Source organism: Heloderma suspectum, chromosome 1, assembly GCF_057233095.1.
Source record: "Heloderma suspectum isolate Gila_16-S chromosome 1, 16-S_ref, whole genome shotgun sequence".
NCBI classification, from domain to species: domain Eukaryota; kingdom Metazoa; phylum Chordata; class Lepidosauria; order Squamata; family Helodermatidae; genus Heloderma; species Heloderma suspectum.
Genome location: NC_139458.1, coordinates 417,755,740 through 417,783,115, shown reverse-complemented (window position 1 = coordinate 417,783,115; position 27,376 = coordinate 417,755,740). Strand labels below are relative to the sequence as shown.

At 45.8% G+C, this 27,376-nt stretch overlaps 1 protein-coding gene across 4 annotated transcripts in view; it reads right to left on the bottom strand.

Annotated features, from left to right (window-relative positions):
* ABHD12 (abhydrolase domain containing 12, lysophospholipase) overlaps positions 1 to 27,376 on the bottom strand; it is a 71,859-nt gene that overhangs the window by 32,372 nt on the left and 12,111 nt on the right. For 3 of the 4 annotated variants that reach the window (XM_084829172.1, XM_084829171.1, XM_084829170.1), the window contains exons 2-3: positions 4,638 to 4,762; positions 3,319 to 3,424 (exon numbers count right to left, since the gene is read on the bottom strand). The exons of the other annotated variant lie outside the window; for it this stretch is intronic. In XM_084829172.1, coding sequence (XP_084685298.1) covers positions 3,319 to 3,424; positions 4,638 to 4,752 — 221 coding nt within the window. In that variant the 5' untranslated portion in view covers positions 4,753 to 4,762. The remainder of the gene's footprint in view (positions 1 to 3,318; positions 3,425 to 4,637; positions 4,763 to 27,376) is intronic. 4 annotated transcript variants of the gene reach the window in all.

The following is a 27,376-nucleotide window of genomic DNA, read 5'->3' as shown; positions in this document are numbered from 1 at the left end:
TTGGCCCCAACCAGCATGTTCTGGAAGTTTGGAAACAGATTTTTAGGAGTTTAGAGAAATAGATGCCAAATCAAGAAATTTAATACATCCAAATACTTGAAATATTGGCCGGGGGGTGGGGGTGGGGGGACACATCCTTTTAGGATGTCAGATCTCCCTAACCACTCCCTCAAAATCACTGTCTGTTCTATAACTGGGGTGCAATGAGAGAGAGATGGGTAGCACAAAGACAGCTATGCAATTCTGTAAACTCCCATCTATTTTAGGCTCTGGCTCTGCTCAGTATCAGCTGCAGCCACAATTCACTTCTCCCGTGGATCAAAAGCTCTTCACAGGAAAAATGTTCCCCACTCCTGTTCTAGAATAACGTTATACTATTCAAAAGATAAGGTTAAATTAGAAAAGATAATTTTTGACTATCCGAACAGCTGAACTCTATATGCCAGGTTGCAAACTGCTTTTGAAGGTTTCCCCATTTTCAACAACTGTGTGCAACATTAGCATGGCAGGTTGCTGTTCAAATCTGAAGAACTCTTGGGTTCACAAAATTAGGTTCATGTGGATTTGGGGGTGTCTATGTCAAATCTATAATTGTACATATTGGCCAGAGTTCAGAGTGGAACTCATGCCACCAAACTCACAGCAATGCCAACAGCGTCATACAAATTCAGTTTACGACTTCCGCTTTTCAATAAGGGAAGATCAGCTTTAGTTTTTCCAGTGAATAGCTTCTTACTAGCCAAGACCCAAGTAGATTAATGCCAGGTAGCACACAATTCAGTATCAGAAGGCTACAATTACCTCACTTTGTGGGGAGTTTTCATGGCAGTTCCCACAGAAAGAGAATGAACAAACAAGACACAGCCAGAAACAAACTCAAGAGAAGCTATTTAAAATTGCTTACTGTGAATGATTTTAAAGGCTGGTTGGTTCGTCACAAAACAAACACCCACTCATATTAATCATGTACCTCAGAACATGAACAAACATGAAATGCCATTTTAGCCTAAGCTTTTCTCCATGAACTAGGAAGAGGCAGATTAATTTCATTCAATGCTGCTATTTTTAATAAACAATGATCTGCATCAACATTTTCCCCATCTATTCATTTAAACTCAATGACTGCAACTCAAGCATCTACTTTCATTTACTTTGAGTATTCTAGCTCAACACAAATTCACTAAATTCCAGGAGCCATCTGTAACTTACTCAGAAGACACACACATGCAGAACACACTCACTACGAACAGCATGTAAGATAGCCAAGCTGCTCTAAGGTGAGAGACACAAAGAAATCACCTTTGCGGATGGCATGTCAGTATTCCTCTTTTAGGGTATTTTATTCTAGAGGTTTAAAAATTAGATACAATGAAGTGATAGCACTTCTTGCTTTATAAGATCCTTACTTCGCTGAAAGGGTTTCAGCCCTTTTATAAAGCTTAGGCCTCAACTGGGTATTTCCAGATCTGAAAGAGCAGCAACCCATCTCACGCACACACTCAAATTGGTCACTAGTGCCACTGCCCTCTCTTTAGAAGGGAAGTATGGTTTGCTATGAGACAAGGCTTTGGATAGTTTTACAACACTACACAACAATGCAGAACATGTAAGACAAAGTTTGTTCTTCTACTAATAGTGAACTCATTCTCCAGCTGTGGATCCTTGTGTAGACAAAATGGCATCATCCACACACAAGAGGGAGGGATCAGCAGGCTTGGGGGGAACCCCAAAATTTGTAGAAATACAAAAATAATCGTTAGAAAAGAAACCCCAATGGGGAAATACCCCAAATGGCCCAATAAGGACTGAGTATATTCAGTGGGCATGGAAAGCTGGCTGCCTGTTGGAGGGGGTGGGTGGGGGATGACATTCACCATTATGTGTATGGAACAGAATGAACTATCCTGGAAGAAGGCATGACTAGCTGGAATCTTGAACAGGAGCACTCCACACTGGAACATTTTGCTGCAGGTCCCACTTATTCAGAGCCTATTCATCTAGGGAAAGGCTTAAGACTCTAGCCCACCAACCAGTTTTCATTCTGCCCCATGACTGTCAATTTCATATGCACAGAACTAGCTTCAGGAACAATCTTGTTGTAAAATCAGCACTAGTTTATACAAACTGAGAGAGTTGGCATCCTCCCATACTACAAATCAATGACCCAGGAGGACTCCTGCAAGTCATTTCTGTGTCTGAAAATATAACATCAGTTGCACTTGAGCACAACTCATGTCATGATCTAACTTATTTATGTATGCCTTCACTCTTCTCATAGACCAAAATGACTTGCTGAAATAATTCCATGTCATTACATCATAATGAGAAGCAAACCCAGTTTTTTTAGGTCTTCTTTACTCTTAGGCAGGGGAGGGCAACCTCCACCCTGTGGACCTAATCTGGCCCAAGCTGGGGCCAAAGCTGGGGGCCAATCCAGCCCACAAACGTTTGGTCCCCCTCCACGGGCCCCATGCCCTACCCTACCAATCCCCTCCGCATGCCCCGCCCTGGAGGGAAAGCAGCGCAAAGGGGAATCCCCTTGTTATCTCAGATCAGAGATAAGCTGGGGGTTCCCCTGCACCACTTCCCATGCCACTTGCACCCCAAATGAGGTGCAAGAGGCATGGGAAAAAGAAGCCCAATTTGGCCAGTGCTTGTAGGAGTTGGCTCCTGCAAGTCGTGGCCAAGTTCCTTCCTTGCATCTTGAATGGAGTCCAAGCGGCACAGGAAGGAGCAGCCCAATTCAGCCGGGGCTTACAAAAACCGGTTCCTGCAAGCCCCAGCCGAGCCCCTTTCTCCATGTAAAGAAAGGCATGGAGCTCCATGCCTCTCTTTGCAAGGAGGGAAAAAACCTGGTGGGGGGGGGAGCACAATATCATGGGAGGGGGTGGGGCTTCAGGTGTGAGGCCCCATACCTGACATCAACTAGCCTGCCAGCTTGGTCCAGCAGGGAGGGGTAATCTGGCCCCTGGACCAAAAGTGGTTGCCCTCTCCTGCTCTAAGACATGACCTTCAGCATTACAGAACAAAGTTTTCAGTTTTGTATCACCAGCCTTCACTGCAATTTGATCTAGTTACATTTTATGTGCTGCTCAATTAAGTTCAGGTGCAGCCCAGAGAACAAGGCATCTTTCAGAAGACAACACTGTGCTCCCAGCAGTGAGCGAATGATGCACACCCACATTAGAAAAGGCAACACTTGAAAGAATTGTGTGTAGCGTTACTGGAGGCTCTCTCAACAGTAGGTTCAAATGTACAGCCCCTGTACATATGATAAAAGGACTCCAGTGGATAATGGAAGGATAAAGGCTTCCTTACCAGACCCCAATAGTCACATCTTCCTCTGGCTGTAAGTAGTAGTTACAGGTGTGGTTTAAACCTTGGTCCTGGGGCCTTTTCAAGTCAATGAAGTAAGGTACTCTCACTGAAACAGAAGATAAACAACACTTCTACATTCTGTTTACCTGCTGCTTGAGATCATCAACAGCTCTCACAAATACTATCAAATATAAAACCCTACAATGGCTATTGCAATAAAATTAAAATCGTGAAAAAATGAATTGACTATAAATTACTGGGCATTTTCAGTCTCAAGAATGGCAGTAGGAATTATTTAAGGTTGTACATAGGACTATAAGTGAGAAATAATCTTTTTCTGATTTATAGTTTTTTTCCTTCCTATGTAGCCATTTTCCAGAAGGTACTTATTAACTCATAATTATTTGATTGATTCAAAACAGTTTGATTGCCTGCCTGCCCTATCTCCAAGGCTCAGGGTAGAATATATATTTATATATGTATATATTTTATTGATTTAAAAATCACAGACCTAAACTTGAAGGGCAGAAGACAGTGCTACTAAGTGATATTGTTTTCCTGTCCCAAATTTGCAAAATATTTGTGAAAGCCAACAGTGAACTTGCTATATACCAGGCAGGCACAACAATTACAATATCAATATACCAAGCACAGCACAGAAGATGTTACTGGAGAGGGCAGACAGGGAACAATTGCTTTTTCACTAGCTGGCACTAGAACATTCTCTGCAGATGCCGACAACAACAAAAATTCCAGGCAGCATCAAGCCTTTCCTCTATCAGCACTTAATGAGGGAGTAATCAAATACAAGCGGCTGCTGACAAATGTAGACCTCATATGCTTTTAAACTTGCATTAGACTTTGCAGTACAGGATTTAGCAACTGGGAAGGATGATAGAGAGTTATGTGCGATCTTGCAAAATGATCACAGATTCCAATTTGATATCATCCTATGTATATATTAGGATAGTTATTAATAAAAATGCAATTCTTATAGCCCCAGGCTCCTTGAGGGGTGTCTTTTAGTGTCATGCTTTTACATTGCCTTCCAACTAACTGAAGACTTTCTTTGAGCATACAAGTGGAAGTGCATCAGAGGCTAGAGTTTAAAGGAGGACAGCTTAGAACAGCTTATCCCGACTAGCCACCACGGACAATGGGAGTTGCAGTTCAACACATCTGGAGGGCACCAGGTTGGGGAAGACTTGCTTAGAAGGCAGTGCCCTTTGCATTAAAAGTGAGTAGCCTGTGTATTAAAATGTCCACATAGTTTCAAGTCACAGCAACAACAACAAAAGAGAGAGAAGATTGATTCTTACCAAAATTTAGGAAGACGAGCTTTGCCTGAATAGCAGGACAAAGTTTTACTAGAAATGGAATGGCTATGTACACTCCCAACAACCAGATTACTACCTTCCGCAATCGAAACCACATTCCATGTCTCCTGTAAAAGGGGGGGGGGGGAGAAAATAAGTTCACACTACATTCAAGGCACTTGTGAAGTAAATTCTACTTTAAACTTAGTCAAGAAGTCTGTGGTCGATATTATGCACCTCTGAAAGCTCAGGATTGGTTTGAATGCTCATTAACAAGGCTATATTAAATATTTTAAAATATTGTCACATCAATAACATCCTGTTTTCATAAACTACTATTTCATAAAATATTAGTGATTTTCAAAGATTATTATTATGTACTGCCATTATTTTCCATGGCACTTATAGAGTAACACACAAAAATAAGGCCTTGACCTGGGCAACTTAAAAGCTACATTTTCATGGGTTTGTAGGTGGGAAGACAAAGGGCATCTCTACACCAGCCTAAAATCCTGCATTTAAAACGGGGCTTTCTGCTTCCGTTTTAAATGCAGGATCACAACTGACTCCCTTTACATGTGCTCCCTTTCCCCTCTCCCCTTCCCCCTCCTTCTCCCCGTATCTGAGTCCTCCATTATCTTTCATTGACCTCGGTCCTTTTCTTCCCACTTTAAACTCTTTTGACGGAGGAAACTGGAGGAAACTGGAGCAGAACACTGGAGGAAACTGGAGCAGAACACGGGGTAATTTGATAGCTCATTATCTGCAATCTATTTAAAAACAGAACAAAGGGCATTTAGTGCAGGAGGGTCACGGCTAGGGATGGCGGAGAATTTCTCCCCGAAACTTCGGGGGGCCGAGCGCCAACGTGTTCGGCCCCCCGAACAAGTTTCTGGGAGAAATCCTCCGCACCCCCCCCCGCACCCCCCCCGGGACGGGACTTACCTTCCCTGAATGTCCTTCCCGGCGGCGGGTCCGGCTGGCAGTTCGTCCGGTGTTCGAGCGGGGCGGGAGCGGCAGCCGGTCTTTCGACCGGCTGCCGCCCCCGCCATTGCAATCAAAGAAAAAAAAAAAAAAAGTCCCCTGATAGGCTACGTGACGATTCACGTAGCCTATCACGGCTAGATTTGCAAAGTCAGCCGTGATAGGCTACGTGAATCGTCACGTAGCCTATCACGGGTGACTTTAAAAAAAAAAAAGTGTGTACGGATAATGGCGGCCCCCATAGGGAGCCGCCATTCCCGTTCCTTATTTGGTCGCTGTAGTCTACGTAAATTTTTACGTAGACTACGGCGAAAATAAGGGCAGCGCTATTTGCATTGCCCTTATTTTCGCCGTAGTCTACGTAAACATTTACGTAGACTACAGCAACTAAATAAGGAACGTGAATGGCGGCTCCCTATGGGGGCCGCCATTCGCGTACGCGCTTTTTTTTTTTTAATGTCCCCTGTGATAGGCTACGTGACGATTCACGTAGCCTATCACGGCTGACTTTCCAGATCTAGCCATGATAGGCTACGTGAATCGTCACGTAGCCTATCAGGGGACTTTTTTTTTTTTTTTTTAACTTTCGTGTTCGCGGCCGGGCGAGGCGGGAAGCCTCCTCCCCGGCCTGAATTTCGGCCGGGCGAGGTGGGAAGCCTCCCCCCCCTGGCCTGAACTTCGCGGGGGGAGCAGCGAAGCGCTCCCCCCCACCGCGAACAAGCTGCGAGAAAAGGTAAGTGACTTTCGTCCACCCCTAGTCACGGCAGGGTCACTCTGTCATGTAAAGAGCCCACAAACGTCCGTGCAGGAGCAATCTCAATCACAGGATAAAAGCCCGGTGTGAGGGAGCCAAAAGGAGGGAAGGTCAAGGGTAGGAAGAGATGAATGTGATTATCCCTCCATTTGAGAGAGGGAGAGAGAGAGAGAGAGAGAGAGAGAGAGAGAAAGAGAGCAGGTATACTCCCTTATATTACAAGGGTAGAATTTGCCCTGGTTCCGACACAAATGTACCAGGAAAAAATGAAGAATGTATTGCTTGCCACGTTCCTAGAAGTGAAATTTACCTATAAGTAAGAAGACAATAATTATCTAATTATGAGCACTTGTGATCTACTTCTGGCCTGGTTTGGACCATTTTTAGTACACTCTTTGCAACACCCAGATTTATCCATAGAACTAGTAAAACAAACTTACAGTTACAAAAACGAATGTACATAAGCTCAGAAGTGTGGCCTAAGGATTCAGAAAGTTTCTAACACCTTCTTTTTGTTTTCTAAGTCAAACCACTACATAGAAGTATTCATTAGAATATTGCTACTCTATAGCTTCACCCAAATATAAAATGCCTGCAACCTAACACTAAGTATTATTTTTTCTAAAAGCTTTTTAAAAAAGCTAAAAGCAACATACAAATTTCAAAAAATAATGAAATGGTACACTAAAAATTGAAGAATGTTTGTTCCTGTGGTATATCTGAACAAGTAAACCTGGAGATATTTGTGGTCTTTGTTACCACTACTACCAATACCAATATTAGTAAGTGGAAAGAGATAAACTAGTATAAGCTACGGAGGGCAACAACAACAGAAATGTTACTAGGTACCATGAAATAGTATACACAGGGGATTATACAAGGCAGGACCTAAAGAGCTACTTTGGACGTAACCACTGCAATTATTATTTTAACTTTTCTCCTTTGAAAGGCTGGCTCTGATGCAATATTGCAAAGAGCTTTTGAAACTCCTTTTCAGCTTCAGAAGAGCCCCATCCTGCAATGAAGCTTGGTGTGAGAAGTAAATATCCAATGATAGCTTCGACATGCAAAATGAATTGCCCACTTCTTTGGCTTCAGGCCACTTGATGTGAAGAAAGCCTGCACCCCACATACATGGTCAGGGGTGTTTGTGGGGCAAGGAAGGGGCAGTGCAATCCACTTGTCTTCCTCAGAAGTGAGAGTGGACTACTGAAAGGCAAACAGATCTCACAATGACTTGGCAGCTTCTCAGCCATTGCAAGACTTGAGAGATAATGTCTCCCAACAGCTCAGGTGCTCTAGGCCCTCATGAGACATGGCCAGCAAGAGTTGGTGGTCAGGGAGGCTATATAAAAGTCTCCTCCCATGCTGTCTGGCAAGCAGCAAAACCCAGACACCCTCCATGAATGTCAGGTTACCCCAGGCTTTGCTTAGTTAGCCTTTTGGAAGCTTTTTCATGTCATCATGATTGGCCGGGATGGCCATGTTTTTAGTCTGGCTTGGGATTTACTTCTCTATAGGCTAGGAGAGGATCCTCTAATTAAAGTTACATTGCTAACTATCACAACTTGGCAAGTGGGACAGTAAGGTCCTTCTGATGAATCAGGGAATAGTCGGGTTGGAGGGGGCCTACAAGACCATCGAGTCCAACCCCTTGCTCAACGCAGGAATCTAAGTCAAAGCATCCCTGACAAGTGGCTGTCCAGCTTCATCTTGAATGCCTCCAGTGTGAGAGAGCCCACCACCTCCCTAGGTCATTGGTTCCATTGTCGTATTGCTCTATCAGTCAGGAAGTATTTCCTGATGTTCAGCCGGAATCTGGCTTCCTGTCACTTGAGCCCATTATTCCGTGTCCTGCATTCTGGGATGATCGCAAAGAGATGCTGGCCTTCCTCTCTGTGACGACCTTTCAAGTACTTGAAGAGCACTATTGTATCTCCCCTCAGTCTTCTCTTCTCATGGCTAAACATGCCCAGTTCTTTCAGTCTCTCCTCACAGGGCTTTGTTTCCAGAGCTGCCTTCCAGGGTATTAGCTATCCTGCCCAATTCTGTGTCATCTGCAAATTTGATAAGCGCTCTCTGCACCTCCTCATCCAAGTCATTAATAAAAATGTTGAAGAGCACTAGGCTCAGGACTGAGCCCTGCGGTACCCTGCTCGTTACCTCTCCCCAGTTGGAGAAGATCCCATGGATCAGCACTCTTTGAGTCTGATTCTGTAGCCATGGATCCACCTGATCGTTGCTTCATCTAGCCCACTTTGAGCTAGTTTGCTCATGAGGATATCATGGGCTTTGCTGATGTCAAGGTATATTATGTCCACAGCATTCTCACAGTCCACAAGGGAGGTTACCTGATCAAAAGAGAGACTCTCTTGATGAGAGACTCTCAAACCTATCCTAATTATTTTAGATCAGGGATGGGGAGCTCTCTGGATCTGGGGCAGCTCCTGAGTCAAATCCATAACTCTGCCCACTTTTGGCTCTGGCCACACCAAATGCTGGAATGTGGATTCCAACAGGTTTCAACTGAAGTAATGCAAAGCTAGGAAGGAAAAAGGTACTCTATCCCTGGCCTGGTTAGATTAACAAGTAAAATTAGTATTTCATATACAGCAAGTTTAAGGAGCAGTGATGTGGGACAGAACATTTTCAAAAATGGAAAATTTCCCAGGGATTTGTTTTTCCTGGAAATTTTTCTTTTGCTTTATTTTTCCTGGAAAATCTTCCATTTAATAAGTTTATTCATAAAAATGAATGTATAGCAATTGCAAATACAGTATTTGGCAAGCTTGGCAGTTTCAAAGTTGTAATTAATGTTTTCAGTTGATTATCCCCAGCGAGTATGTGAGAGAATACATATATGTTACTGAAAAACATATATAAGTATCAGTTGAAATGGAAATAATAAGTAGTGTCAGTGAAATGAAAGATGCCCCAACCACCTTAGTGGAAGAGAGTAGAACTTTGTTGAAATAGGTGAGTGATTGTTAGCATATCATTCACAGTTCTTTGGGTTGCTAAAATTAATTAGGGAGCGATCCATTGGCCACTAGACACTGTCTAGAGGGCCATAGGATTGGTTGGTTTCTGGGAACCAAGGTCGGAGCCAGAGCACAGAGATGGGGAAAAGGGCTGGGGTTGCAGGGGATGGGAGAAGACTGTGGACGCTGCCTTACATCCTTTCAGGTATCCAGGCCCCTTCCCTCCACTTCCTCAAAGCCACGCCTAGACAGGTGAAATCACCTATCTAGGCAAAAATGCAGAGCGGGCAGAGCACAGAGGAAAGGATCCCCTCTGTGCTCCAGCCACCCTGCACACAATAGTCGACAGCTTCTGATTTCAGAGGCTGGCAACTATCCAGATAGGATTGTGCCCTCAGTGTCAACAGTTTTCAGTATGTTTTTCTTAAATTTAAACAATGTAGGGGAAGTACATGCTGTTGTCTCTAAATGTTTACAATCATTCCACTAAAAAAATCTACTTAATTTAACTTTAAATCACATTTAGTGTGCTTTAATTTCCCCCCTCAAACAATTCAGGATAAATACTTGTGGTGTATCAGGCCAAAAATTAACATGGGGCACTTTTTTTAAATAGCTTTGTTGTTTACTGAATACAAGTAAAATAAACACGCTAAATTAAATCTCTCTAGAACATAAGGAAATGTCCAGATGCAAAACAAACATTTCCCTATGGAAATGAACCTAATTTGCATAGGCTCATTTGCACAGAACATTTTTTGGTTTGCATCCAAACATTTTCTTAAGGCATAGAGATCTAATTTAGGATGTTTAACATAATTTGCATTGGAACTTTTTCTAGAAAATTCAAAGTTTTCTTGAAAAGCCACATCACTGATAATGAGCTGCCTTTCTCTAGCACTGGACTTTGTACCCAGGAGAAAAGTTGGTGGGCCAGATGGGAAACCTCCACAGGCTGGTTCTGGCCCACAAAAAGGAAATTGACCATCCCTGATTCAAAAAAAAGCTAAGAAATGTTTGTCCAACATTTCTTAACTAACTTCGTAACTAATCAACACAGTATGACTTTTGAGTTGTTGTTGTTCAGTGGTTAAGTCGTGTCCGACTCTTCGTGACCCCATGGACCATAGCACGCCAGGCCTTCCTGTCCTCCGCTCTCTTCCGGAGTGTGCTTAAATTCATACTCATTGCATCGGTGATGCTATCTAGCCATCTCATCCTCTGCCGTCCCCTTCTCCTTTTGCCTTCAATCTTTCCCAGCATCAGGGTCTTTTCCAGGGAGTTTTCTCTTCGCATTAGGTGGCCAAAATATTGGAGCTTCAGCTTCAGTATCTGTCCTTCCAATGAGCACTCAGGGTTGATTTCCTTTAGGATGGACTGATTTGACCTCCTTGCAGTCCAGGGGACTCGTAAGAGTCTTCTCCAGCACCACAGTTCGAAAGCATCAATTCTTCGGCACTCAGCCTTCCTTATAGTCCAGCTCTCACACCCATACATTACTACTGGGAAAACCATAGCTTTAATTATGCGGAACTTTGTCGGCAAGGTGATGTCTCTGCTTCTTACTATGCTGTCTAGGTTTGCCATGATAGCATCACTGATGCAATGAATATGGACTTGAGCATGCTCCAGGAGAGAGTGCAGGACAGGAAGGCCTGGCGTGCTATGGTCCATGGGGTCACGAAGAGTCGGACACGACTGAACGACTGAACAACTAGGTTTGCCATAGCTTTCCTCCCAAGGAGCAAGCGTCTTTTAATTTCATGGCTACAGTCACCGTCTGCAGTGATCTTGGAGCCCAAGAAAATAAGATCTGTCACTGCTTCCACTTCTTCCCCTTCCATATGCCAGGAAGTGATGGGGCCAGATACCATGATCTTAGTTTTTTTAATGTTGAGTTTCAAACCAGCTTTTGCACTCTCCACTTTCACCCTCAACAAGAGGCACTTTAGATCTTCTTTGCTTTCTGCCCTTAGGGTGGTATCGTCTGCGTATCTGAGGTTGTTGATAATTCTCCTGGCAATCTTAATTCCGACCTCTGATTCATCCAACCCGGTGTTTCTCATGATGTACTCTGCATAGAAATTAAATAAGCAGGGCGACAATATGCAGCCTTGTCGTACTCCTTTCCCAATTTTGAACCAATCGGTTGTTCCATGTCTGGTTCTTACTGTTGCTTCTTGGCCCTCATACAGATTTCTCAGGAGACAGGTAAGGTGGTCTGGTACTCCCATCTCTTTAAGAATTTGCCACAGTTTGTGATCCACACAATCAAAGGCTTTAGCGTAGTCAATGAAGCAGAAATAGATGTTTTTCTGGAATTCTCTTGCTTTCTCCATGATCCAGCAAACATTGGCGATTTGATCTCTAGTTCCTCTGCCTCTTCGAAACCCCGCTTGTACTTCCGGTAGTTCTCGGTTCACATACTGCTGAAGCCTAGCCTGTAGGATTTTGAGCATCACCTTGCTGGCATGTGAAACGAGCGCAATTGTACGGTAGTTCGAACACTCTTTGGCGTTGCCCTTCTTTGGAATTGGAATGTAAACTGACCTTTTCCAGTCTTGTGGTCACTGTGGAGTGTTCCAAATGTGTTGGCATATTGAGTGCAGCACTTTAACAGCATCATCTTTTAGGATTTTAAATAGCTCAGCTGGAATACTGTCATCTCCGCTAGCTTTGTTGTTACTAATGCTTCCTAAGGCCCACTTGACTTCACTCTCGAGGATGTCCGGCTCAAGTTCAGTGACCGCACTATCACGGCTATCAGGGTCATTAAGATCTTTCCTGTATAGTTCTTCTGCGTATTCTTTCCACCTCTTCTTAATCTCATCTGCTTCTGTTAGGTCCCTGCCTTCTTTGTCCTTTATCATGCCCGTCTTTGCACAAAACGTTCCCTTGAGATCTCCAATTTTCTTGAAGAGATCTCTAGTCTTTCCCATTCTGTTGTTTTCCTCAATTTCTTTGCATTGTTCATTTAAGAAGGCCTTCTTGTCTCTCCTTGCTATTCTCTGGAACTCTGCATTCAGTTGGGTATCTCTTCCCCTTTCTCCCTTGCTTTTCGCTTCCCTTGTTTCCTCAGCTACTTGTAAAGCCTCATCAGACAGCCACTTGGCTTTCTTGCATTTCTTTTTCTTTGGGATGGATTGAGTTGCTGCCTCCTGAACAATGTTACGGACCTCCGTCCATAGTTCCTCAGGCACTCTGTCTATCAGGTCTAATCCCTGAAATCTATTCCTCACCTCCACTGTATATTCATAAGGGATATGATTGCGGTCATACCTGAATGGTTTAGTGGTTTTCCCTACGTTCTTCAATTTAAGCCGAAATTCTGCAATAAGAAGCTCATGATCTGAGCCACAGTCAGCTCCAGGTCTTGTTTTGACTGACTGTATAGAGCTTCTCCATCTTTGGCTGCAAAGGACATAATCAATCTGATTTCGATATTGACCATGTGGTGATGTCCATGTGTAGAGTCGTCTCTTGTGCTGTTGGAAAAGAGTGTTTGCTATGATCAGCGTGTTCTCTTGGCAAAACTCTATTAGCCTTTGTCCTGCTTCATTTTGTACACCAAGGCCATGCTTGCCTGTTATCCCAGTGATTTCTTGACTTCCTACTTTAGCATTCCAATCCCCTATGATGAAGAGGACATCTTTTTGTGGTGTTAATTCTAGAAGGTGTTGTAGGTCTGCACAGAACCCATCAACCTCAGCTTCTTTGGCCTCAGTGGTTGGGGCATAGACTTGAATTACTGTGATGTTGAATGGTTTGCCTTGGATTCGTACTGAGATCATTCTATCGTTTTTGAGATTGTACCCCAGTACTGCTTTTCCCACCCTTTTGTTGACTATGAGTGCTACTCCATTTCTTCTAAGGGATTCTTGCCCACAGTAGTAGATATGATGGTCACCTGACTTAAATTCGCCCATGCCTGTCCATTTTAGTTCGCTGATTCTCAAGATGTTGATGTTCAATCTTGCCATCTTATGTCTGACCACCTCCAGGTTACCTTGATTCACTGATCTGACATTCCAGGTTCCTAAACAATATTGTTCTTTACAGCATCGGATTTTCTTTTCACCACCAGACACATCCACAGCTGAGTGTCCTTTCGGCTTTGGCCCAGCCGCTTCACTCTTTCTGGCGCTACTTGGAAATACCCTCTGCTCTTCCCCAGTAGCATATTGGACACCTTCCGACCTGAGGGGCTCATCTTCCGGCGTCATATCTTTTAGCCTTGTGATACGTTCCATGGCATTTTCTTGGCATTTCCTTGGGGTGGGTTGCCATTTCCTTCTCCAGTGGACTACATTTTGTCAGAACTCTCCACCATGACCTGTCCATCTTGGGTGGCCGTGCACGGCATAGCTTATAGCTTCACTGAGTTACGCAAGCCCCTTCGCCACAACAAGGCAGTGATCCATGAAGGGGACTTTGGAGTAACCAGTTCCAATTTATTCAGTAACACAAATATTTCCTAATATAAGAACATAAGAAGAGCCATGCTGGATCAGACCAAGGGTCCATCTAATCTAGCATTCTCCTCACACAGTGGTAGGGATGTACGAAACACTTACCTTATTCTGTGCCGGGGCATCCGCAGTGGGGGGGGAAGCGCTCCGTCCCTCCCCCTGGAATCCTCCCCGGCTGGCTCCGCAGCAGCTCCGCAGAGTCGCCAGCTGGGGCCGGCCACAGCCGGAGTTCCTGCTGTGGCCGCAAATGGCAGCCGTCGTAGTGGCCGCCATTTGCATCCTTGCAGGCAGCCGTGATAGGTTATGTAAGTATTTACATAGCCTATCACGGCAAAACGAGGGTCGGAAATGGCGGCCGCTACAACGGCCGCCATTTGTGGCCTCAGCAGCCCAGCAGTGGCCGGCTGGGAGACCAGCCAGAGCCGCCACCGCCGCTGCATCCTCCCCAGGTAAGCTGCATCCCAGGGGGATTCCGCGGGGGGGGGAGGGCGGAGGCCGTTCTGCCGCAGATTCCAGGGGACCCGATTCTAAAGAATCTGGCCTCACTGGAGTCCATGGCAGAATTCTCTGACATTCCTGCACAGTGGCCAACCAGCTGTCAACTGGGAATCCATAAAAGGGACACAAGTGCAACAGCACCCTCCCACCCATGTTCCCCAGCAACTGGTGTACACAGGCATACTGCCTCTGGTACTGGAGGTAGCACATAGCCATCAGGACTAGTAGCCGTTTCTAGCCTACTCCACCAGAAATTTGTCTAACCCCCTTTTAAAGCCATTCAGATTGGTGGCCATCACTACTACGGTAGCGAATTTCACAGTTTAATTATGTGTTGTGTGAAGAAGTACTTCCTTTTATCTGTCCTGAATCTCCAAGCAATCAGCTTCATGGGATGACCCTGGGTTCTAGTATTATGAGAGAGGGAGAGAGAGTCTGTAAACAGCATTAAGGGCGCAATCCTATGCAGATTGGCAGCCGCCTCCAAACTCAGATGCGACTGCCTATCCAATGCAGGACAGAAGAAACACGGAGGGGATCATTCCCTCCACACTTCTCCTGCCCTGCATTTTCGGCTAGACAGCTGATTGTGGCTGTCTAGCTGCGGGAGGGCTGTGTGGGGAAGAAGGCTGCTGTACAATACATTGGATGTGGAGTATAGGCATTTCTGCCCTCCCCACCCCCTGGGAATGCCCCATTTTGGCCGCTCCACATTCCTCTCGTGAGTGCGGAGCATGGGGCTTTTCCTCACCGCCTGCAAGGCAGTGCAGAAGTGGGGGAAGGTCAGTTCTCTGGGAACCGACCTCACAGCGCAGGCTCCAAGGTCGGTTCCTGGAAAACCAGATATCCTATGGCTGCCTAGCCACTGACTAGCAGCCATAGCATGGCTCCCTAAGTGTAGCAATGCCACACAGCATCCTAATTTGTTTGATCTGGAGGAGCAGGCTGCCTACATATGGAAGCATATTAATAGTTTTAAGAGACATCTGGGTTACTAGCTGTAGTTACTCTGTTTTTTAAACGGGGCCTTGCCTTGAAATTAAAAGAAAAATGACAATAAATTAAAAAACACTTCCATTATAATGACTCGGTTCACACACAACCAACAACTCACAATGTGTTAACCAACTTTTGTTCAGGAGCACACAGAATAAGCTCCTGTGTTATTCAGGAGCTTGCACGACCAGCAGGGCAGTATGCTGGCTCCCAACGGCTCACTCAGTTCTGCTGCCTTGCCTCTGGGTTGTTCTTCATGTGTGAACTCTGAACTGTTGTGGGAGAAACAACTTAGAGTTTGAATCTATGGTTTGTTCTTGGGTTAAAACTCTGGGTTCTTTCACCCTCAACAACCCAGAGCTCCAGGTGCACACATCATGGAGAACAACCTAGGCATTGGGCACCTGGATTGTTTAGCACAATGGAAGTAGACAAGAGCCAGCATGCTTGCTCGCTCCCAAACAAACCATAGTTAACAAACCATAGGTTGTTTGTTGCGTGCGAACCAGGTGAACGTATCTTCCCAACAGATATTCATGCCTGTTAGTATAGTCTAGATATCAGCAAGGGAATGGGTCAGGAATGTAGAAGATGCAAAGGAAAGCATAATTAGGACTGAAGTTTAGTTGCTGCAGAACAGAATTCTCAATCTTATTTCATGCCCTCATCACATCCTCCAATACAGATATTTGGTCACTTATCAAAGGGACCAAATATACATCATACGTGCCCTGATTTTATTCCTAGTCCATAGACAACAAAAAGGGCTAGAACATTATCAAGCCTATCATAGACAACAGAAATTACTACTTTTGCTCACATGCAAAGATGGGTGAATCTGCCAAGTCACTGATGAATTAATCCTCAGCAGGATGCCAATACCTCTAGAGACTCTTGTGAAACCAAACATTTAAGGCAGCATTCCCCAACCTGGAGCCCTCAAGATACTTTGGACTTCACTGAAACTTTTGGACTTCACTGAAACCATTTCAAATGTAACTAGGATAGATGTTTCATATATTCAGTCCGTCAATAACAAGAACCACTACTATGTGGTTGTAACTGAAATCTAAATATGAACAAGGAGTGTGACTGAAGTCTCTTTCGTAAAAATAGTAATAAAAAACACAGAGATGATTTACTGAAGTTTGGGACATTAGGTTTTAATCTATTCTCACTCAGGTAGAAGTAATTGCAGCAAAACAAACAGCTCCTTTTCTGGTTGCGTAATAGGTTGGAAAAATCCCACAATTGGATTCAATTATAATAGTTTTCTAACTGGCATATTTTAGATTTGCCTGAGCTAAATTAATAGAGCACAGAAGTTCACTTACTGAGAGGTTAGCTAAGTCTGAAACAACTACAGAAACATGTTAGATTGCTGCTAGAATAATTCACAAAGGAGAAGAGGGGAAAAAACCAGGAAGAAACTTCATTCGCAGTCATATGACTACCAGGGCAACATTATTGCTCAAACAGTTTACAGATAAGGGCTCGTGCTTCTGATACGTATTTGTAGACATTGCTGTGTTGTGCTAAATGGTCAAGATAAAGACAACTTTTAATTTAACTCAACACTATAGAAATATGGGCAAGTGGCTCCTCAAATGTTAGAAATGCTCTCCTTTGCAATTTGATCATAGACATATTTTAAACCACTTGTAACGGTTCATCTGTGTCCCCTAAAAATGCAATCTGTACAGTTTAGAATGTATAGGCTACACTTCCCTTATCGTTGTAGACTGCCTGCCATAAAAATACTGACTTAGCAGTACTTGGGGTTATTCTGTGACTATGTCTTATGACTCCATTACCTTTAGTCTCTATATGGCTAAAAAAACCCACACCCCATCATTTGATTTATCATATGAGATGCAAATCGATGACATAGATCTTTCTGTATACAACACTCACACACACACAAACACATAGGAGGCCTGAAGCCAAATATTTTGCTGTTCGTTTCAAATTTTAATATCTGACCTTTAGCCTGTCTCAGTCCTCCAGTTCCTGGCTAAGTGCACTTCTCCTTTTCTGTCAACCCATTCTTTCTGACAGTTTCCTTCCTCAGACTTCTTCCTTGGGCCTTTGCCTTCATTCTTCTGGCCCATTCCCTCTACCTACTCTCCTTTCCTAGACCCCTGCTTCCTTCTCTTTATCAACCTCTCTCCTTCCTCAGGCCCTTCCATCTGTCCTTCCCTTCTCGGGGCACATCAGCCAATGGCAGACAGAGATGCTTTCTGCACTGTTGCTCCTCTGTGACATTAGGGTACCACATCCAGTCAGTGCCAGAGGCTTCCCTACCTCCCCAAGCCCTATCCAGTTATTCACCTGAACATGGGAGGGCTTAAAGTAGGGAAGGGGCATACAGCCAAGTGTTGCATCATGTTGGAAGTTATAACCACCCCAATGCAAGCAAACCAAAGCAGAGGGGTTGCACCAAGTTCCCCTCAGGCAAACACACAGGAATAAGTTATTAATCTTGGATATCCTCATGTAACTCATGAAGCATGCCTCACCCAGCCACCAACCTGGATTAGAGATATACAATCAGGGCCAGAAATATTGGAACAAGGATAACTGTTTTGGCAGCTGGACTCTGTACACCACCACATTGAAGTTGAAAGGAAACACACCCAGATGGGAGCAAAGTCAAGACTTTCAGCTGTAATTCAAGGGCTTTGACAAAAGTGGGGCACTAACCATTCAGGAAGGACAGCCAGTGGCATACACACACACCCATTGTTGGTGGCTCATAAGTAATGGAACGAACCAACATCATTTCAAACTTAAGGATCGCCTTTAATACCTGGATGAAAATCCTTTGCAGTCAATGACTGCCTGAAGTCTGGAACCCATGGACATGACCAAATACTGAGTTTCCTTCCTCGAGATGCTTTGCCAGGCCTTCACTGCAGCTGCCTTCAGCTGCTGCTTGTTTCTGGGTCTTTCTGCCTTCAGTCTTGTCTTCAGTAAGTGAAAAGCATGCTCTATTGGGTTGAGAGCAGGTGACTGACTTGGCCATTGAAGAACATCCCACTTCTTTGCCTTAGGAAACTCTGGGGTAGTTTTGCTGTATCTTTTGGGTCATTATCCGTCTGCAATATGAAGCGGCATCCTATCAGTTTGGCAACATTTGGCTGAATCTGAGCAGAAAGTATAGCCATATACACTGCAGAATTCATCCTGCTGCTTTTATGAGCAGTCAGGTCATCAATAAACACCAGTGACCAGGTTCCATTGGTAGCCATACATGCCCATGCCATAACACTGCCTCCACCATGTTTGACAGATGATGTGGTATGCTTTAGATCATGAGCTCTTCCTTTCTCTCTCCATACTTCTCTCTTCCCATCATTCTAGTATAAGTTAATCTTGGTTTCATCAGTCCAAATAATCTTATTCCAGAACCGGGCAGGCTTTTTTAGGTGTTTGCTGGCAAAGGCTAATCTGGCCTGTCTGTTCTTGAGCGTTACCAGTGGTTTGCACCTTGTTGTGAAGCCTCTGTATTTACATTCATAAAGCCATCTCTTGACTGTAGATGTTGACAATGGCATGCCTACCTCCGCAACAGCGTTCTTGACCTGGTTGTGAAAGGGTTCCTCTTCACCATGATGTTGTGAAAGGGTTCCTCTTCACCATGAGCAGCATTCTGCGGTCATCCACTTTAGTTGTCTTCCATGGTCTTCCAGGCCTTTTGCTGTTGCTGAGCTTGCCACTTAATTCCTTCTTTTTCAGGTTGTTCCAAACTGTTGTATTGGCCACTCCCACTGTTTTTGCTATCTCTCTGATGGGTTTATTTTGTTTCCTCGGCCTAATGATGGCCTCCTTCACTCGCATGGACACCTCTTTGGACCTCATGTTGGGAGTTCCAGTGAACCAAATGCAAATGTAACACTCAGAACTACCTCCAGGCCTTTTATCTGCTTGATTGGTCATGAGGTACCCAGGAAACAGGCCACACCTGGCCATGCAGCTGCTTGTCAACCATTCCTTCCATTACTTATGAGCCACCAACGATGGGTGTGTGTGTATGCCACTGGCTGTCCTTCCTGAATGGTTAGTGCCCCACTTTTGTCAAGCCACTTGAATTACAGCTGACAGTCCTGACTTTGCTCCCATCTGGGTGTGTTTCCTTTCAACTTCAATGTGGTGGTGTACAGAGGCCAACTGCCAAAACAGTTATCCTTGTTCCAATATTTCTGGCCCTGACTTGTATATTAGATAGGGAAAATAAAGCCTATTGGGACAAAAGAAGTGTTATTGCAGACAGTCTTCCCTTGGCCTGTAAGAACCCATACCATATTTCCATATACAAGTTCTCCTTTCCTGAGTGAGAGTTTATGTATTTCCAAAGACAGAATTTGCATGCATAAACACTTGGGAGGTGAAAAAGAAGACAGGAGGGAGTACATACCCATGGCAGAAAAATAGCAACAATAAAAAGCCACCTACCACTGCCCCCACGAAAAACCACAGTAGATGTGGGTTGCAGCTGTACACTTTTCTCCTGCTGCTAGAGAATACAGCCAACAGAAGGCAACACACAGAGATATGTGCCTTCCTTCACTGGGGCAGGAGGAATCTGGGTTCCAAGAACCCATTCTGAGGAGACATTTTTTTCCCTCTCTCATAATACTAGAACCCATGAAGCTGATTGCTTGGAGATTCAGGACAGATAAAAAGAAGTACTTCTTCACACAGTGCACAATTAAACCATGGAATTCACTAGCACAAGATGTAGTGATGGCCACCAATTTGGATGGCTTTTAAAGTGTGTTACACAAATTCCTGGAGGAGAAAGCTAGAAATGGCTACTAGTCCTGATGGCTATGTGCTACCTCCAGTATCAGAGGCAGTATGCCTATGTACACCATTTGCTGGGGAACATGGGTGGGAGGGTGCTGTTGCACTCATGTCCTGCTTGTGGGTTTCCCACTGACAGCTGGTTGACCAGAATGCTGGACTAGATGGACCCTTGATCTCATCCAGCATGGCTCTTCTTATGTTCTTATGAGTACAGCATATTCTTGGCACCCAATTTCATCCCCTTCAAAAGGATAATTTTGGATGCAAATGGAGGTGCCCACCACCAAAAGGCTTGTGAGTGGAAGGCTAACTGGATTCTGATGAAGCATAATGCACCCTCTCATGATTGCTTCCCTGCCCCAACATGACATGTAACCTTAAAGCTCAATTCCCCACCACAAAGTTTTTTGGTAGTGCAGTGGGCCTGCACTGTTGGTGCCAAAATATCACAAGGGAAGGAGGAACTGGCTTCCCCTGTGAATTTGCACAACTGAGTAACTGACTGGAACTGAGTAACTGACTGGAACAGGCTCTCGAGTTCCATAGTCGGCACTGAGTCTCCAGGAACTCAAGCGTCTGTCTCCTCCTGTTGTGGTTCCAGGAATTTTTTTTAACTAGATTGAAACAGAGAACTCTTGCTTGTGCCCTAACCTGGCACCCTCCAATTATCCCCAGAAGCATGGCTGCTGGCTAGGGTCAATGGAAATTGTAGTTTAACACGTCTGGAAGGCACGAGGTTTGGGAAGGCTTCTCTAGCTATTTAAAATTCTTTGCATAAACATTGAATTGTAATCCCAATGCTAGTTACACCTTTGGAATGGAAAGACACAGTCATAGGAATTAGTTCTAGGTTTATTTTTCTTTGGTTCATCTTGTACAACCAAAAGGTGTTAACTGTATTTTATAGGCATGCCTATAAACCACAAAAGTTCAAAATCAGCACTAAGAACATTCAGATTTTCAGAACTGCATACAGGCCCTGCAGAAATCTGAAAACAATACAGCTGTGAAATCAGTGCACTTTTTGGTATTTCTATTAGATGCCATAACACACTTTTTTTAGCATTTGCATGAATCTCCTGACTTCATCCCATAATAGTTTGGGGTTGAGTTTTCTCCTGTTTTCTCCGATATTACTATATAGTGCTATTGATACAGATGGAACTTTACAGTGTAACGTAAGCAAAAAAGGTGGGAGCTGCCCCAAGGAATTGCAATCTAAATTTTGACAGTGGGGAAATACAAAAACAAAAAAGAATGGGGAGAAAAAAGCCAGGGTAGCAAGAGATAAATGTTAAGTAGATGAAGCTAGACCTATTTAGGCCTCATTTTGGTTGGGGAGAAGGACCAGGGGGTTATGCAAAAACTTTGCAGTTAAAAGTATGTTTTGAGAAATGATTTGGAAGACACTATGGATAAAACAGGTTGAGATGTTTCAGACAGCAGGAGATGTTTCGGGAGCCAAGAATGGTAAAGTGATGGGCCTCCAATTTGCCTAGCTAGCAATGCTCACGAAGTTCCCTGGGCTACATTGGGGATCAGCAACTTATCTGCAAAGATATCCATTGTCAGGAGTGCTTCTGAGTGCAGGAAGTGGGAGAGTAGTTCAGATTCTGAAGAAGAACCGCTAGACATGGGGGAGGAAGTTTCCCAGGCTAGTCCAGACATGGCGAGACAGGCTCCTCAGGTTTCAAAGGTCCAGTGGGAAGAGAGAGGTCCCTCTTCACCCCCACCTGTGAGAGACAGCGAACAGGGAGAGGGGGTGTTTGGCGAGTCTGAATTAATAGATGCAAGGTGCAGACGCAGAGCCAAGAGGGAAAAGGCTGGGGTGGAACTTAGGAGGTCTACCTGACTGGCCCTGCGTGAACAGCAGTGCTAAGAAGCCTCACGAAAGAGAGACCTCCCCCGGCCCCTTAAGTTAGGTTAGTGAGCCCACCTTGCTTTCAAACAGTGGGCAACTTTCGTAGCTATCTTTTGAACCCCCATTTCCTTGCAGACTGAGAGTCACTGAGAATTTGCATCTGTATGGCCCTTTTTGGTAATGGATTAAAAGCTGTGGATTGAAGCCTCTTGTCTGTGTTTGATTTGGTGTTTGAAGTTCAGTGGCAGTAAAAGGAATCCTGACAGCTTGCCCACCTTCCTCTTTTTTTTCCTTTCCTCTCTTCATTGTTCTCTTTCACTGACCGCACTCTCGGGACAGCGCCATGGAACAGGCTTTGAACACATTAATGCAGGAGAACCAGGCTCTTTGCGATCAGGTCAATCAATTGACGGGTGCTGTTTAAGCCTTACAAGTAGCCGCTCAACCCGCTCCACCCCCGATCCCTCCCTGTCGAAAATGCCCGGTGGTGCTGCTGGAGAAATTTGCTGGTGATAAAGGACTGTTTCAAATTTTTCACACCCAATCAGAACTGTATATGCATCTCTGGCCGGAGGATTTTCAGACGGACCAGATTCGTGTGGGGTTTATCATTAACCTGCTTTCAGGAGTGGCAGCTAAATGGGCTTCAGCACTTCTCCTCGCTAATGACCCCCTGCTGGCGGACTACCAGGGCTTCATGACTGTGATGGGGGGGGGGGTTGGTGACCCTCTTCGGGTGGAGACGGCGACTCGGGATATCCGCTGCCTCAAGCAAGGCAAGGACTCTGCTTCCAGCTATGCAACCAGTTTTCACTTGCTGATGCAGAACTCCACACAATGGAATGATGTGGTTCTGCTGGCCCAATTTTTAGACAGCTTGAATGATGAGATCTTAGATGAGCTAGCGCGGGCGCCATGTCCACCGATGCTGGCGGAGCTCATCCAATTGTGTCTGCAGATCGACAGTCGGCTGGAAGGGTGCCGCCAAGCCAAGAAGAGCTCTGTTAGCCAGGATTTTCCTCCTCCCATCCCCCTGCGGCCGCTGCCCTCTCCCCCTGCACAGCCCTGCCACAAAGGCAGAGGAGACCTCAATGCAACTGGGAGTGACCCGATCCACGCTATCGCTGAAAGAACTGGAGCAGCGGCATGCTGAATGTCAGTGCTTCAGGTGTGGCAAGAAGGGTCACTTTGCCAAATTCTCCACCTCCTGCCCCCTAGGCCTGACTAGACCACCCCCCAAGTCTGTTGGGGGTCTCCAGTGAGGAGGCACCATCCACAATCAGGACACGCCTCCCACGCATCTCCCCACCATCCCATCTGCTGCTTCTTGAGCACCTCCTTTCTTCCCAGTGGGGGCGGGGGGGGGGAGATGTCCTGGAACTGGTGGTCTCTGGGGTTACTACCAGTTTTAGGGACGAAACGTTTGCTCGACAACACAACATTTCTGCTCTGCTCCTACCTACCCCCTTGAAAGTGGAGACTATCGACGGCCATCTTTTCTCTTCCGGAGCAGTCACTTGGATTACAACTCTAGTCACCCTGCATTCCCAGGGGCACATCAAGCAAATTCAATTTCACCTGGCCAAAGTGCCCCAATACCAAATTGTGCTGGGCATATCCTGGCTCTCTAAACACAATCCTCAGATATCTTGGGAGCTTCAACAAGCACAGTTCTCATCCCCCTACTGCCAACAGCATTGCTTCCTGGGAGCTAAGATGGCCCCAGTTCAGGCCTTAACCCTTTCCTCCCCCTCCTCATCTTCCCCAAGCAGTTCTTCTGCCCCAGTGATCCTACCAGAAAAGTATGTGGCTTTTGGGGATGTTTTCGACAAGAAGGAAGCCGACCGACTGCCCCCGCCCGCCCCTATGATTGCGCCATTAACCTGATCCCAGGAGCTACCATCCTGGCCAGCCGACTCTACTCTATGTCAGAGCCAGAACTCCGAGCTCCGAGGGAGTTTTTGGACACTAACCTACAGTGCAGTTTCATTTGCCCCTCCACTTCCCCTGCCAGCACTCCATGTTTGTGAAGAAGAAATCAGGGGAGCTACATCCTGTCCATGACTACAGAAACCTCAATGCCATTACTATCCCTGACAAATACCCCCTCCCCCTAATCCCTAAGATGCTAGAGCGCCAGGGGTGAGCCAAGATTTTCACTAAATTGGACCTACGTGGCACCTATAATTTGATTTGCATCCAGGAGGGAGATGACTGGAAGACCTGTTTCAATTCCAGGTATGGATTGTATGAATATTTAGTCATGCCATTAGGCCTAGCGTCCACTCCCTCTACGTTTTCTCATTTTATGAATGCCACCTTCCAGGACTATTTGGACACTTTATTTAGATGATTTACTTATATTTTCTTCGGACCCCAACTCCCATCAACAACATGTGGAAGCTGTCCTACAGTGCCTCTGAGAACACTGTCTCTTTGTAAAGCTGGAGAAATGTGCTTATGACTTGATGTCCTTGGACTACCTGGGTTATATTATTTCAGAAGAAGGCATCAAGATGGATCCTGCAAAGGTCCAAGCCGTCGTCTCCTGGCAGGCTCCATCCACAAAGAAGGACCTACAACGTTTCCTGGGTTTTGCCAATTTCTCCAGAAAATTCCTGCACGGCTATGCAAGACTGACAACTCCTCTCACAGACCTCCTCAAAGGCAAGAAATCTCCCTTTCACTGGACCGCCTCCACCCAACAGCCTTTTGAAGAGCTGAAAAGGCTTTTTAGCCTTAGAGACGTGGTGTCATCTTTTAGAGGGGGCCCAGCACCCAGTCAAAGTGAGAACTGACCATCGTAACCTGGAACATCTCCAGACAGCCCAAGCCTTAAATCAGCGTCAAATTAGGTGGTCTTTATTTTTTCACAATTTAACCTTAAGACCACCACATAAGAGCCACCGACAACCAACAGGCGGAACGCACTCTCCCGTAAGCCGGACCTACAGCCAGGAGGTAAGGAGAGCCCCTCCCCTGCCATGATCCTTCCCCCCGACAGTCTGGTGGCTCCTGCTGAACTTCACTCTTGGATAGAGCTCCTTTGTACCGAACAAGCTTGGGAACCCTTTGTGCGCGATAAGGTGGCAGAACCAGGACAAGCAACTGGCACCCCCAAGCCTACCCCCTTCTCCTTGCAAGGAGGACTGCTTTGCCACTCACGCGGGGTTTATGTGCCTTCCAAACACCTCTGAGAAAAAGTCCTCCATCACTGCCACGACTCCCCCACCACTGGGCATTTTGGCTTCTCTAAGAGCTTATATGGTGTTATGCGGGACTTTTGGTGGCTCCGAGTGTGTTGGGATGTCAAGACCTAAGTCGCCTCCTGTGATACCTGTCAATGAGCCCTCAGGCAAACCCACTGGCTTACTCCGCCCCCTGCCTACACCCTCGGGCCCCTGGAAGCTGCTCTCCCTCGACTTCATCACCAACTTGCCCCACTCACAAGGTAAAACCACCATTCTGGTGGTGGTGGACTTATTTTCAAAAATGGCTCACTTTATCCCATGCTCAGGGCTGCCCACGGCCAGGGAGACTGCAGAACTCTTTTTGTCACATATTTTCCGGCTGCATGGCTGGCCGGAGGGGCTTGTTTTGGATCGGGGGCCCAAATTCACAGCTTATTTCTGGCGGGAGTTGCTTGCACTGCTCAATGTGATGCTCAGGCTTTCCTCCGCTCACCACCCCCAGATGGATGGGCAGACCGAACGCACCAATGCCATGCTGAAACAATACGTATGATGTTATGTAAACTACCAACAAGACAACTGGTTTTCCCTGCTGCCTCTGGTGGAATTTGCTTACAACAATGCGTGCCATGGTTCCACAGACCAAACCCCTTTGCCAATTCTGGGTACCATCCCAAGGCATTCCCCTCCTTGCTCGGCCCTGCCTCAGTGCCCACAGCCCATGAATTTTTGGAGGAATTGTGCTCTTTGCACCACCTCTTATGGGACAACATTGAACAGGCAAAAGCAGCGTATAAAGAAACTGCGGACCGACACTGCCAGCCTGGCCGCTCCTGCAAGTTGGGGACTGGGTCTGGTTGTCCACCCGATACCTCCCCTCTCACTAAGATACCCGCTAAGAAGCTCGCAGCCCAACGGATGGGTGCCTTCCAGATTACAGCCCAGATTCACCCTGTCGCTTTTCGCCTGGCTCTCCCCCCTCTCCATGAAGGTGCATCCTGTTTTTCATCGCTCCTTGCTTTCCCCACTGGTCTCTGGCGATCCCCATCTCTCCGACTGCCTCCCCATCTCCGGTGTTGGGGGGGGGAGTTTGAAGTTGCTGACATCCTGGACTCGCACCTTTCTCGGGGGCGCCTGCAATACTTGGTGGACTGGAGGGGTATGGACTGGACAAACGTTCCTGGGAACCGGCTGAACATTTGCATGCCCCTTTGCTGCTACGCTGTTTCCACTGGAAGTACCCCCACAAGCCCAGGCCCCCCCGGGGGGGAGCAGGAGGGGGGGCCTCGTGGCAGTGCAGATGATGTCAGGAATGCCTCTGAGCGCAGGGAGTGGGAGAGTAGTTCAGATTCTGAAGAACCGCTAGACATGGGGGAGGAAATTTCCCAGGCTAGTCCAGACATGGCAAGGCAGGCTCCTCAGGTTTCAAAGGTCCAGCGGGAAGAGGGAGGTCCCTCTTCACACCCCCCCGTGAGAGACAGCGAACAGGGAGGGGGGTATTTGGCGAGTCTGAATTAACAGATGCAAGGTGCAGACACAGAGCCAAGAGGGAGAAAGCCAGGGTGGAACTTAGGAGGTCTACCCGATCGAGCCTGCATGAACACCGGTGCTTAGAAGCCTCATGAGAGAGAGAAAGACCTCCCCCTCCCCCTTAAGTTAAGCTAGTGAGCCCACCTTCCTTTCAAACAGTGGGCAACTTTCATAGCTATCTTTTGAACCTCCTGAAGGCATTTCCTTGCAGACTGAGAATTTGCATCTGTATGACCCTTTTTGGTAATGGATTAAAAGCTGTGGATTGAAGTGTTTGATTCAGTGTTTGAAGTTCAGCGGCAGTAAAAGGAATCCTGATATCCATTAGTTTTGCAAGGCTTGCTTTTTGCCAATTATTTCCTGTAAGCCACTGGGCAACTTTAGACCAAGAAATATCACTTCTATAAACTGGAATTAAGATCTGTATAGGAAGATAGTAATATCAGGGATAGATTTGACGGTGTGGTCAGTGAACTAGAGCCAGACATCCTGAAGAGTGAGGTTGAATGGGCCTTAAGAAGCATTGCTAATAACAAGGCAGCAGGAGACGACGGTATCCCAGCTGAACTGTTTAAAGTCTTGCAAGATGATGCTGTCAAGGTGATGCATGCCATATGCCAGCAAATTTGGAAAACACATGAAGGGCCATCAGATTGGAAAAAATCAACT